This window comes from Cyprinus carpio, chromosome B12 (assembly GCF_018340385.1).
Source record: "Cyprinus carpio isolate SPL01 chromosome B12, ASM1834038v1, whole genome shotgun sequence".
Classification (NCBI taxonomy): Eukaryota; Metazoa; Chordata; class Actinopteri; order Cypriniformes; family Cyprinidae; genus Cyprinus; species Cyprinus carpio.
This window is the reverse complement of record NC_056608.1, coordinates 1,803,512-1,818,339: the sequence shown is the minus strand read 5'-3', so window position 1 is coordinate 1,818,339 and position 14,828 is coordinate 1,803,512. Positions and strand designations below refer to the sequence as shown.

The 14,828-nt window shown below is 32.3% G+C and overlaps 1 protein-coding gene across 2 annotated transcripts in view; it reads right to left on the bottom strand.

Moving 5' to 3' along the window:
- The window catches only part of pemt (phosphatidylethanolamine N-methyltransferase), a 62,186-nt gene that overhangs the window by 5,970 nt on the left and 41,388 nt on the right, over window positions 1-14,828 (bottom strand). For both annotated transcript variants that reach the window (XM_042734924.1, XM_042734923.1), the window contains exon 5: window positions 11,756-11,867. In XM_042734924.1, coding sequence (XP_042590858.1) covers window positions 11,756-11,867 — 112 coding nt within the window. The remainder of the gene's footprint in view (window positions 1-11,755; window positions 11,868-14,828) is intronic.

Sequence of the window (14,828 nt, the reverse complement as noted above, 5' to 3'; positions counted from 1 at the left end):
TGCATGCATAAAAAACGTCCCACCGAGTCTGACGATTAGCCTGCAGGAGCGCGAGAGTCATCGTCACTGTGTAACTGATTGTTACTCGTGTCTGAGTGTGAAACAGATTAATGTTAGGGACGTCAGATGCTTTAACAAACTGGGAATCAGAATATGTGTCGAAATGCATTGTGGTTTGTTTTAATGCAATGTAATCCACACCAGATGACCTGTATATTAGAACCTATTTAAACATTTACTGAATCTATTCACCAGGAACCAAGAAATACACATTCATATGGAATTTGTGGCTTATTTAATCCGAAAATAGAGGCTTAACTCTCTCTTTTAATAATCTCTGTCTATTAATAAATAAGCACAGACCTTCATCTTAAACTAGAAGATCAGTGATGACTTCTTTACAAGACAGACATTTTGTAGATTAAGTTATTTTGTGACCAAACCTGTCAAGAACATGTTTCATTCACATTTAACTCCAAAAATCAAATGAATGAATTTTATTTGGCTAAACAAAGCCTATTTTAGCACCTGTTTTCAGTCCGTTTGCATGCTTTGTGCCATTATTATCATGTATGCAATTCAAAACATTATTAAGAAAAGTAATACAATTTAAAAAGTTATATAATAAATATATAATAAAAATGACAATATATTATCTGAACTGTAAAAAATTTATTTATCATGGTATTATTTGCTGTACATTAATTCATATCAATTTCAAATTTATTTTCTACATTTTCATTAATGACAATCTAATGGAATTCACTATAGAGAATAATGAAAATTAAAATAATAGAAGAATTACAAAGTTAAACTTCTAGACAACAATGTTGATCAGGAGGAAAATGTTGTCCTGCAGAATAGAATAGAATAGAATAGAATAGAATAGAATAGAATAGAATAGAATAGAAAAGAAAAACAATTTTCTGAATTGTAAAGTATTTATTTATCATGGTATTATTTGTTCATATCATTAATTAACAATATTAGTTCATATCAATTTCAAATTTAATTCTACATTTTCATTAATGGAAATCTAATGGAATACACTATAGAGAATAATGGAAATTAAAATAAGAAGAAGAAGAAGAAGAATTACAGATTTAAACTTCTAGACTCAGTACAACAACGTTGATCAGTAGGAAAATATTTAATTGTCCTGCAGAATAGAATAGAATAGAATAGAATAGAATAGAATAGAATAGAAAAGAAAAACAATTATCTGAATTGTAAAGTATTTATTTATCATGGTATTATTTGTTCATATCATTTATTAACAACATTAGTTCATATCAATTTCAAATTTAATTCTACATTTTCATTAATGGAAATCTAATGGAATTCACTATAGAGAATAATGGAAATTAAAATAAGAAGAAGAAGAAGAAAAAGAAGAATTACAGATTTAAACTTCTAGACTCAGTACAACAATGTTGATCAGGAAGAAAATATTTAATTGTCCTGCAGAATAGAATAGAACAGAACAGAACAGAACAGAATAGAATAGAATAGAATAGAATAGAAAAGAAAAACAATTATCTGAATTGTAAAGTATTTATTTATCATGGCATTATTTGTTAATATCATTAACATAACATAAGTTCATATTAATTTCAAATTTAATTCTACATTTTCATTAATGAAAATCTAATGGAATTCACTATAGAGAATAATGGAAATTGAAATAATAAGAAGAAGAAGAAGAAGAAGAATTACAAAGTTAAACTTCTAGACTCAGTACAACAATGCTGATCAGGAGGACAATGTTTAATTGTCCTGCAGAATAGAATAGAATAGAATAGAATAGAACAGAATAGAATAGAAAAAAAAAATTCTGAATTGTAAAGTATTTATTTATCATGGTATTATTTGTTCATATCATTAATTAACATAACATTAGTTCATTTCAATTTCAAATTTAATTCTACATTTTCATTAATGAAAATCTAATGGAAGTCACTATAGAGAATAATTGAAATTGAAATAATAATAATAATAAGAAGAAGAAGAATTACAAAGTTAAACTTCTAGACTCAGTACAACAATGTTGATCAGGAGGAAAATGTTTAATTGTCTTGCAGAATAGAATAAAATAGAATAGAAAATAAAAATGTATTATCTGAATTGTAAAGTATTTATTTATCACGGTATTTTTTTGTATCTTAATTCATATTGACTTACACTATTAAGAATAATAACATAATATAACATATTACAAATGTTTAATTGTCATATAAATAAAATGAAGCATTTTTTTTAAATAATAAAATTAAATCATATTAAATTAAATGGAAAAAAAAAAACTTTTTTTTTTTGGTTTTGGGGTGAAACGTCAGCGGTTTTCATGTGATTACGTCATTTCCGTGAGGTCAGGCTGGCCTTACATGCACATTTCTGCTCCACTTCTCTGATTTCATTCATTTTGCCTGTGTCTTCTGGTGACAGAGAGGCGACTGGTTTCTGCTGGTTAATTATTAACTAGGTCAGATGAAGCTCTAACAGTGTGACCTGGTTAGGGTTCCCTCCTGTGATCACAGCACTTCAGCTTCACTCGTTTCATTAACAGCCTGGATTTAATCAACTTTATCTCGTTCCTCACACTTCTACACAGTCTATGGCCTCTGAGACACACTTTTTAGAGCAGCGTCTAATTCCCTCTAGTTATCTGCAATGCAATGTTTTAATTATTAAACAGCAGAAAATATTCATCGGTGATTCAGCAGTGAATGCATGTATATAAACAAGCATGAAAATGATTTTTATTAAGGTCTGTGACTCGAGTTTAATAATTAATAATACTCATGTTCACAGTGGGAAGCTGATGAGAATCTATTCCACACATTTTCTTTTCTCTGAACCTTAAATTTCCTACAATAGAGAGTGCACTTACTGAAAAGGACAGATATGGTATATTCGCATGATTTGACCTTTTCCTTCAACTCATATTAAATGCAAACTGACTTTTTTCGTGCTGTGAAACCGAGCACTGAAGTACATTATAAAAGCTTCTGGGAAACATTCATTCATTGCAAATATGCTCCTAATAACATCTGACTTCTTCAGAGAAAGACATCAAGTGCTGTTCATTAATGCTCTCCACAAGCATCTGATTCGAGTCATTCGGGTTAATTACATCCTACTGGCCAATCACACGTAGAACAGCTAATGAAGACGAGGTTCTGTGTGCATTCCTCTGGGCGCAGTATAACGTGATATAGTTTCGCTCGTTACCCAAACGATAGCCTTCATTGCATTAAATAGTAATGACAGTTCAGTCTTGACCTAATTGCAGCCTCACAGAGGGAATAAATGACTGGAAACTGGGTTAATATGAAGCTTTAAGGAGATTAATGTCATCATATCCCACCCTTATGTCGTTATAAACCTGAACGGCTTTCATAAAAGTGGTCTATATTCAGAGTTGGGTAGAGTACCCAAAAACTGTACTCAAGTAAAAGTAAAAGTACTTATAGAAAAATTTACTCAAGTAAAAGTAAAAGTAAAAGTAAAAGTACTAGTCTGAATAGTTACTTGAGTAAGAGTAAAAAAGTATCGGATAAAAAAAAAAAACTACTCACGTAGTTAGTTACTTTGGATCATATACTGTATATCAATAATCTATTTATATATATATATATATGTATGTGTGTGTGAAATCCTTCAGAAATCATTTGTATATATAATATATATATATATATATATATATATATATATATATTTTTTTTTTTTTTTTTTTTTCCATTAGCCTTTACTTCAGTCTTCTGTGTCACATTATCTTTCAGAAATCTTTCCAATATGTTGATTTACTATCAATGTTCTTTTTAGCTTTCTATTCATCAAACAATCCTAAACAAACTGTCACAGGTTCCAAAAAATATGACGCATCAAAACTGTTTCCAGCACTGGTAATAAATCAATATATTAGAATGATCTCTGAAGGATCATGACTCTGAAAACTGGAGTAACAGCTGATGAAAATTCTGATTTGCATCACTGAAATAAATTTATTTTACAGTATATTTATTATGCATTATGTATAAATAACCTCTGACACGGAGATGAGTAAAAAACTCCTCACACAACGGCTAAGTTACCGAACATCTGAACATAACGAACCAAATGCACACTGACGGATCTTCTTCCGTCTATTCGGCAAAATGTAAACAAATGTATATTTCTGCAAGCAAAAATATTGTGGAAATATCAATATTAATTGTGTCTAGGCAAAGGCATTCCTCCTGGAACAGAGCTAACGCGGGTTTGGAGGTTATTCTTTTCATACTCTGTGTAAAAATTATACATTGTATTTAATGTATAAGTTACACGTACAACAAACTAATGTCATAGTGGTATCATGTACTGTAATCGAGTGTAGCCTAAGTTATACCTGTTGAACCGTAGACAGCACACGCGATGTTCATCTAATAAAGATCTTCATCGCTAGCAAACAATAGCCTTTGCAGATTTGCTTTCAAATGACTGTAGATCCAGAGCCACATCTTCAACGCTCTTGATGTTCTTAAACTTTCTGTTACAACTCTGAGTGAACCGATTCACTGGTTTGATCAAGTCTTTGAACAGAATTGACTCAAAAGAATGAATCATTCGTGAATGGGCATCGCTCAATGCCCAGAGAAAAGTAGACGGCGCGTTTGGAATAAACTGAAGCATTTATAACTTATATTGCATTAAGATAAAGTAACGAGAGGAGCGTCGCCCACAGTAACAAAGTAAAAGTACAGTTTTTTCACAAAAAATATACTTAAGTAAGATTAAAAGTACCCATCTTTAAATATACTCCAAAAGTATCAGTTACCCAAAAAATGTACTCAAGTAAATGTAACTCGTTACTACCCACCTCTGTCTATATGTCTTTTTGTGTAAGAAACGGATCAGTAACACAGCAGCTGAACTGGAGACTCATTAATGAATCATTCAGCCCCAGTTTTGTGAACTAAACCTGAATATTATCTGAAATTATTAGAAGTAATCATTTATCACAGTATTATTTGTTGTATCTTAATTCATACTGATTTAAACTTTTATTCTATATTTTCAGTAATGAAAATCACTATTAAGAATAATGGGAAGAAAACATAAACAAACAAACTATAAATAATAATAAAAATGAAACTTATAGACTCATTACAGTGATGATAACCAGGAAGGAAATGTTTAATTGTCATATAAAGAAAAAAATATATAAAAAAAACATTTTTACTGTGTTTTCTCCTGACAGAGAGGCGACTTTTCAGATGATTCCGAGATCTGATTCAAAATAATTATTTTTTTCACCAATTATCACACAAAATTTCAACTTCTGTAGCAGTTCTAATAAACTACACACAATAACTAGGTCTATATTTTGAATGCAGAATGAATCACAATAATTGTATTACTTTATCTTAAAACTGTGCAATCCACATGGAAGGAAATTTTATATGCAACTCAAATGCATAAATCTTAAGTTTAGGCCGAAATATTTTGGATCTAACTGCATGGACCACAGTGATCAGTTCAATCTTTATGGTTATGAAACTCTTCTTTTCAACATTTACACAACATCTTTTATGATCCCTGTGCTGACTGAACCCGTTCTTGAGCTCCGGATGCTGATGTAGAGCCGTCTTATTCACAGGCCTGTTAAATAATGACCAAAACTGCTTAAATGACCTCCTCAAAGTCTTCCTCATGTCCGCTCATATTCATGCATAAGTTACCTAACAAACGGCCCTTGTGCATCACTAGAGGAAGTAGGTTAATTTGATGCAGATTGGTTTGTCATCCACTTCATCTACATGGAGGAAAACAAGCAGAATCTGCAGACTTTCTCATGTTTTATGAGCTGATTTCTTATATATTTGTGACCCTGGACCACAAAACATTGAAATCTCTCCATTGATGTGTGGTTTGTTAGGAGGACAATATTTGTCTGAGATACAACTATTTGAAAATCTGGAATCTGAGAGAGCAAAAAAATCTAAATATTGAGAAAATCATTTTTAAAGTTTTTCAAATGAAGTTCTTAGCAATGCATATTACAAATCAAAAATTAAGTTTTGATATATTTACAGTAAGACATTTACAAAATATCTTCATGGAACATGATCTTTACTTGGTATAAAATAAAAATCAATAATTTTGACCCATACAATGTATTTTGACTATTGCTACAAATATACCCCAGAGACTTAAGACTGCTTTTGTGCTCCAGGGTCTCTCACACACACACACACACATACACACACATATATATATATATATATACAGAGCAAAACTAAATGTATTTATTTATTTATTAATTATTTTTCCTAGTTTCCTCCATTTTCCATAGTAAAAGTGTGACTATTTTTTAAAACCCCTTTTTTTAGACCAATCAGAGCAAAACTAAATGTATTTATTTATTAATTTTTATTTCAGTATAAAATGACTAAACAGTAGCAGAGGGTAAAACAGTCCTGCGAATGCACTGCAAATAATCCCACCAAAACAGAAATGCAAGAGACGAGTTATAAGTGCAGTAGAGCTCTGTGAATGACAGCCTTTTAACAGCACAATGAAAACTGCAGATCTTTCAGCACAGATTGCATGTAAACCTGCCTTTCTATCACTCACCGATCCTCAGAAATCACAAAGCAAACGCAGCTCACACGTCACAGTTACTGATACACATCTACCGAAGGACAGATGCAATTTAACCTGCTTTATTGACAAAAATGAGGGCTAAACATGAACAACACAAAGAAACACAAAGAAATATAGCTCTGTGTAAGAGGCTGAGCTCTTAAGGCTGAAATCACTGTAAGCGGCTATTAGTTTATTCATGAAAATATTTAAGACATGTGCTATGCACGTACTAAATTTACAGTATATCAATGTTTTATTATTATTATTATTTTTTTTTTTTTTCCAAATTGTGAGGCAAGTCAGGGGTGAAACCGTAAAATATAGAAATATAATGAATTCATGCATACTGAAAAGTAACAATAATGACAGCTAAATATCTACAAAATAATATATCAAATAATGATAAAATTCATGATAACAAGATTAGAAATTTAATATGTGATGTGAAACTTAATGATTTATAAATTTTCTCAGATGAAATTAAAACAAATCTTATTTTTTCTATAATATTATTTGATATAATGACAGCCAGATATTTTTTACAAATAATATAAAAATTCATTACAGCACTAAAAAAAATATGAAAATTAAGATGTGATGGACAGTAAGAAATATTCACAATTCATACATTTTCTTTGATGAAGTAAAAAACTAAATGCAAATTGCTTTTATATAATATTATTTGCTATAATAACAGCTAAATATGATCTAAAACAATATTAAATAATACCAAATAATATAAAAATTTTGGACAACATGATTAAATTAAGAAAATTATAACTTGATGTCCAGGAAGAAATATTAATGATTCATACATTTTCTCACATGAAGTTAAAAATAAAGCATTTTTAATGTATTATTTGATAACTTACATAATATTTAATAATAATAAATATATATCTAATACAGCTGGTATGTTAGGAGGTGTGTATTAAAAAATTTAAAAGCAAAAAAAAAAAAAAACACACACATAATATTTGATATAATAACATTCAAATATTATCTAAAATAATAATATTGAAATTCATTAGATGGATTAAAAAGATACATTTTTACTAATATTACAGTGAAAAAATTAGTTTCCCCAGACAGAATTACTGAAAAGGATATAAAAGTGTGTGTGAGTGCCCCTTCATTACATGCTGGCAGTAATATCATCTGATATCTCAAGGAAAGTTACTAGTTTCTGTTCTCTAATGCATGTGAACGCAGCAGTACAAACACAAGAACACAATCTGCAGTTAACCTGAACATGTGGACGGATAATTAGCACAGAAAATAAACAGGACAGTGTGTTCGTGGCAGAACTACGCTAAAAACAACACTGCAGACAAACCCAATTATTAGGACTGAACATCACATTTTTATATAAGCAGGTGATCAGACGGGATGTACAGTAGGTGTTTAGTGCACGTCGACACTGGTTGCTATAGTAATGACGCAGGCTTTTAGCACGAGGCCAGACTGGGAAATTTGTGCTCTGTATGTAGAGCCGTGATGCTGGAGGGAAGGAGCTGCAGGCCAGAACACAGCTAAAGCCATCAGAGGATTCAACAACTTTGTTACTGTTGTGTTCTCTTCTCAGCAGCTGTTCTTAACCTCTGTGACGTCACACACGTGTCAGGACCAGCATGATGAAATAAACCACCTGCACTGCCAATCAAATCTCAGCTGACCAGATTTCAAGACCCATAGAAATGCGGTTTGTATGGAATTTGTGTGGTTTATTTCACACAGCGGGAAGAGAATGTTATACACTGTGGAGAGGAAAAAAAAAAAAAAAAGAAAAAATATTATATATATATATATAGTTAAGTTTAAGTTTTATTTTCTTGTAAATAAAACTAAGGTAATTGGAGTAAAAAAAAAAAAAAAAAAAAAAAAAAAATATATATATATATATATATATATATATATATATATATATATATATATATATATATATATATATATTTTTTTTTTTTTTTTTTTTTTTTTTTTTTTTTTACTCCAATTACCTTAGTTTTATTTACAAGAAAATAAAACTTAAACTTAACTTTTAATCAATGTCGTTTGCTGTTTCTTTGTAATTGTTTGTCAAATTCACTAGCAATTTTTGTGTAAAAATTGTTTCTACTTTTTTTTTATTTTCGGCTTTCAAAAGTGCAATTGCATAATTAATTTATTGCAAAATAAAATAGAGAGAGGATAGATAGGAAGCACTGTAGGAAGGTAGGAAGATGTAGACATGGGGGAAGCCACGTTATTCTTGTATTAAATCTAATAAATCCCCTCCAGCTCTGATGAATTTTACGGTCACATTTTTGATTTCCATCTGTTTTAGTTACACTAAGTTTGGGATGGTAAGATTTTTGGTTTTGGAAGGAAATTAATACTTTTATTCAACAAGAACACATTAAATTGATCGAAACTGACAGTTAAGAAATTTATAACATTACAAAATTGCTGTTTTGACGTTTCTTTTCATCAAAGGATCCTAAAAAGGAAATGTATCACCGTTTTCATAAAAAAAATTTGGCTTCACAAATGTTTTCAACACTGATAATAATCAGAAATGTTTCTTGAGCTGCAAATCATCATATTAGAATGATTTCTGAAGATCATGTGACACTGAAGACTGGAGTAATGATGCTGAAAATACAGCTGCACATCACAGAAATAAATTACAGTTTAACAGAGATTCACATAGAAAACTGATATTTTAAATAGTAAAAATATGTTTTTACTGCAATGGGTGAGCATAAGAGGCTTCTTTCATTAACAAATTTTAAAGACCGACACCCACTGAACAAAAGTGTATATTAATGCTATTTTCTATATATACTAATGAATTCATTAAAAAAAGAAGCAGACACTACAATGTTCTTAAAAACAAGAAAAACAGATCATGATCGGCCGTTTGAAAGTGGCTGATGTGTGTGGATACAGCTGTGCACCTTTGTGTGACCGTTAGCATTATTAAGATGCTTAAGATGGTCACTCTAGCAGTGAATGGAAAAGAGCAGAGGATGAAGGAGGAACAGCATGAGAGGTGGTTTAAGAGTGTGTTGGCGTAGTGCCTACGTGCTTCTTCCCGAGCAGAGGTTAGATGACATGTAAGAGGGCTTGGAAACATTAACAGTGAGCGAGTGTGTTGACGTCGATTAGTGGAAGAAACCGCATTAGCTTTTTATCGTTGGTCACTGAAATGTACTGGTGGAGGAGGCTTTTAAACAACAAAGGCTTTGGAAAAACAGGGATCTACCTACATTTCTCCAAAAATGCATTTACAGTACATACAGTACAGTACAAACAGCAGCATATGGCATTAAACACTGGGAGAGATTATCAATTAATAAAGACAGATTTTAATGTGGTTTCTTGCACAATACTATTATGATCTCAAAACACTTTTACTGTAGTGCATGATTTGTAAACTAACACATTTTGATGTTTGTATCTTAGAACCAGCTCCATATGTTTGGCTTTTCTGATGTAGTAAACTTGCTCGGTAGCGCACCCGGTACAGCATTACACTTGTGATGTGAAGCGCTCGGGTACGAGTCTGTTAAACACAAGTCACCATAACAGAGCCCAAAGACTTGTAGAAGCAAGATAAAATGACATGGTTGCTTCAGAAAATGCTTTTTTTGTTAACACTAGGAGTTGGGTTTAGTTAGGTTATAGCATTAACCTTTTAGTGACCTTTACTACCTTTATTGTCGTGATACAAACAATAACCAATGTAACAAAACATCGTCAGATTCACATTCATCATTTTCAGATAAAACTGAAGTTGCTTTTAGTGCCACTCACTGGACATTTGACATTGAAATAGTTGCTGCACAAAAGCAGCATAATGACTTTTTTTTTTTTTCAATGAACCCGAGTAGCTTTTTAAACTTGCTTACGGTAAGAATGTAAAAGAAATCTGGTGAAATCTTCAATTGGCATGGGACATTATTATAAAACCAACAGAGGTAGGGGCTCATATTTTAGTTAAGCTTCTCCAGATGTTAACTGATGGACTGGAGTGGAGTGGATTATTGTGATGTTTTTATCAGCTGTTTGGACTCTCTTTCTGACGGCACCCATTCACTGCAGAGCATCCATTGCTGAGACACTGATGCAATGCTACATTTCTACAAACCTGATGAAGAAACAAACTCATCTACATCTGGGATGGCTTGATGGAGAGCACATTTTCAGCACATTTTCATGCCAAAACATTACATTATTGTTTGTTTGTTTGCTGATAATGTGTGACACACAAACCAGACATATTGACTCTCACCGTCTGACCAATTAGCCTTTAATCCTGACTCAATGCATCCGCTGCGTTGCGGGTCTTTCAGCAGGTGGACTGATGATTCATATCATGACGTAGCAGACAGACGCTGGCACAAGTGTTGTACTTCCCCGGCACAAGTATGCGAGGGTCAGTGGGCTACATGTGTCCACATTTCTCTCTCTACACATGGCTGGCAGCCGATCTCTTTCATCCCGCACTAGATCTGATCGATTTTAGAAACCAACAGCAAACTAAGACGCACACACACACACACACACACACAGAGCGGTGGAGCTTTATAGTGTAGGAGACCACGGGCCGTTTGCTCCATCAGCCGTTGCCACTGTTGTCAAGGTTTTATGGAGGTATTTATTCACAACTGCACAAATAAATACTGTACACTAATTCTTCAGACATCAAACTTGGTGGCGTCAAACACTTGCATAATTACGGTATAAAACAGACCCGACTTGTGCATCAGTTTCAAATAAAATTTCTTTCTCAGCATGAGGCGCGTTCAGCTTCTCTGATTGGCGAGAGAGGGGTTTATAAACATGCGAGACGACCGTATGTGTTATTAGGAGCGAGAGCAGACAGAAATAGCAGCACACGGCTCCTGAGAAACCCATTCGTGCAAATAACATCTGCTTTGCTCAGACACAGAGTCTGCTCTCTCTCTCTGCACTGATGGGATCATGGAGGGACAGAGACGGGTGTTCTGGAGATTTTGGGAGCGGAGTGTGCTTTTATTAACAAGCTCATGGTTTAGACACACAGAGATTCCCGGGAGAGCGGCGCCGTGATCAGATAACACACTTGACTCTACTGAGACTTGCACATGTGGATTAGCAGACTCACATTAAGGCCAGGCCCAGGTAGTTGGCGGTGCTGCCCCAGTACATGGGGTTCTCCATCACATTAAAGGGGAAACCAGTCACCTTCTGATCCATGAGGATGCCAAAATAGTCCCCTGTTTAAGGATAAAAAGAGAATCACGAATCAAATAATTCCACATGTACCATTCAGACACAAACTCCAGGGAAGCAGCTAATTATGTCCCTGAATGTCACATGTTGAGCCTAAAAACACTGCTTTCACACACAGCATCTGGTGGAAGATACATCATGTACATCTTATGTACTATATATATATATATATATACACACATATACACATATATATATACACACACACATATACACATATATATATACACACACACATATATAGCAATTATAAAAACAGGTCATGATTTCAATTCAGCATATCAAAAATATAAATAAATATAAAAATATATTAAATAAATGCTGTTGCACACAAAATAACATGCATATGTATATAACAAACATTTGATAATATGCATGTTATTCTGTGCAACAGCATTTATTATATATATTATATATATTTTTGCAATCGATTAAAAAAAAAGTAACTAATTAATCACACACTTTTTCATCGCGATTAATCCCACCTAACTGTAAAGTTTTTAAATATACTTTTATTTCGCAATAATTTCACATTAAATCTCTTTAAATTAATGTAGAAACAACAAAGATAGTATATTTTTAATATTTGTTTAATGGCTTTTTTTTCAGTATCACTGATACCATGTCTCTACGAAATTGTGATTTTAACATTTATTAGACTTTAAAAAATATCTTATAACTTAAGTGAACTTAAAGCAATCTTCACATTATAATAAATGTCATCAAAGTTATCAAACACTCAATTCCAAATGAAAATATAGATGAATTATTAAAGTTACAAAAGTTATTGATTTCCTCTTTGTTCTTTGATTAACAGGCATCACAGCAGCTGGTTATTAGCTTATTTGGCTGCTATTACTTTAAGAGCTGCCGCTGCTGACAGGCATGCTCTCATCGCACATTAATATGTGCAGTTTTTACTGACACATGGCCTGAAAGCTAGGGAGGCACACTATATGTACGGTTCATTCATCAACTGAAAACAGCATTGATTGGGATCGATATTAGTTCATAAAAATGACAATCTATTAAAATAAAGAAATCAGTTTTTATTTACCGAGCCCTAGCGTATTTTGCTGTTTTTAGTGGCCTCCGCTGTCACTGTGGTGTCTCTGTTCATCTGTTCTCATCACAAATAAATAAATGCATAAGCCTAAATGCTCGTCCTATAGGTTCATTATTAAAACGAAAAACGTGAACAAAAGTAAAAGCAATAAAATGTATTTTAATTAAAATATCAAAATTAAAATGATGGTTAATAATAGATTATGATGGAATTTTTACGACTCTGTCTGTAAAAATAACATACAATGTTAAAGTCTAATGCAACGTCTGATGTTACTTTAACATTTTCCGTCATATCGTATATATAAATTGACATTTAATTTACTAATATTTGCTATAATTTACTAATATAACTGCTCTATCAGGCTCCATATGAATTCTTTCTGCCAACTGCTGAGTCAGACGAACAAGATTGTGTGATCCATCTGTGCTGCATCAAAACCCGAGCAGTTCTGAAGAAGAGATGTTAATTATTAAAATTAAACCCAGCAGGAAGACAGATTTCCAGGAACGCCACTGATTCTCTCCTGCTTCACACAAATCAGTTTTATGAAAATTCAGCCGTTTATTGAAAAATTACGATTCAGTCGGGAGTGAATCAGCGATATAATGTAATAATGGTCATGCAGGGACAAAAGTGATTAAGACTCAAATGTGCATGTCGACGACTCATAACTTCACTAGCTTTTGCTCCATTTCCAGGTCATCCTGAACAAAAGGCCGGTTTGATTTCGTGATCTGGTTCCAATCGCTGCCCTTCAGAGAAGTAGAGCACCTTTTGTCATCAGGACTATGTAACCGGTCCCGCAATATCTGGGTTTTAACCCTTCTTTCCCCTTTTCTCTCTGACCCAGTTTAGGACAAAAGTCTGACGGTAACATGCACCTGTTTGTCCGAGTTTCTTTTATTTAGGTTTCATTTTTCAGTGTTATATAAGCTCGTACATTAGAGAGCCCTGCCATCGCTCTTATAAATACAGCATTTACCACTCAGCTGTTATGAATGAAAACACATTTCATTCACAAATAATCATTAACAATAAATTCACAAATCTAATTACGCATTCAAATAATAATGCAGATCAGCAGGTGAAAGAGGAGCTTTGTGTTGCCCGTCACTTTAACTAAGAATAAAAAATACTTCATCATTATAAAATACTTCAACATTTACTACTACATTATTAAAAATCAAAACTTACTATTTTATATTGATTTATATGAATATTCATATTATTTAACGGACTAATGTGAACTAATCATGAACAGTTTTTTAAAACTAATGTTCAGGAAAATTAATAAATACTGTAAAAATGAAATGCATATTAATGCATTAACTAACACTGACTAATGAGACATTATTGTAAAGTTTTACACATTAATTTAACATCAAAATCAACACACAAAAACAAACACACACACACACACACATTAGTTTACACACACACACACACACACACACACACACACACACACACACACACACACACACACACACACACACACACACACACACACACACTATTCTTAAACTAAAAATTACAGTTATGCATTCCATTAAACTACACTTTCTTAAAAATCACTTTATTACTTCCTTAAAAAATAACAGTTTGAAGCGGTCACCACCACATGAACTCTGTTGTGTTTTCCAACCCAATAACCTCATACACACCCTCACCAACTACAACACTTAAACATAAACAATAGTTTGTTGGATCTTATATATATATATATATATATATACAGTACAGACCAAAAGTTTGGAAACATTATTATTTTTAATGTTTTTGAAAGAAGTTTCTCTTCTGCTCATCAAGCCTGCATTTATTTGATCAAAAATACAGAAAAAAACAGTAATATTGTGATATATTATTACAATTTAAA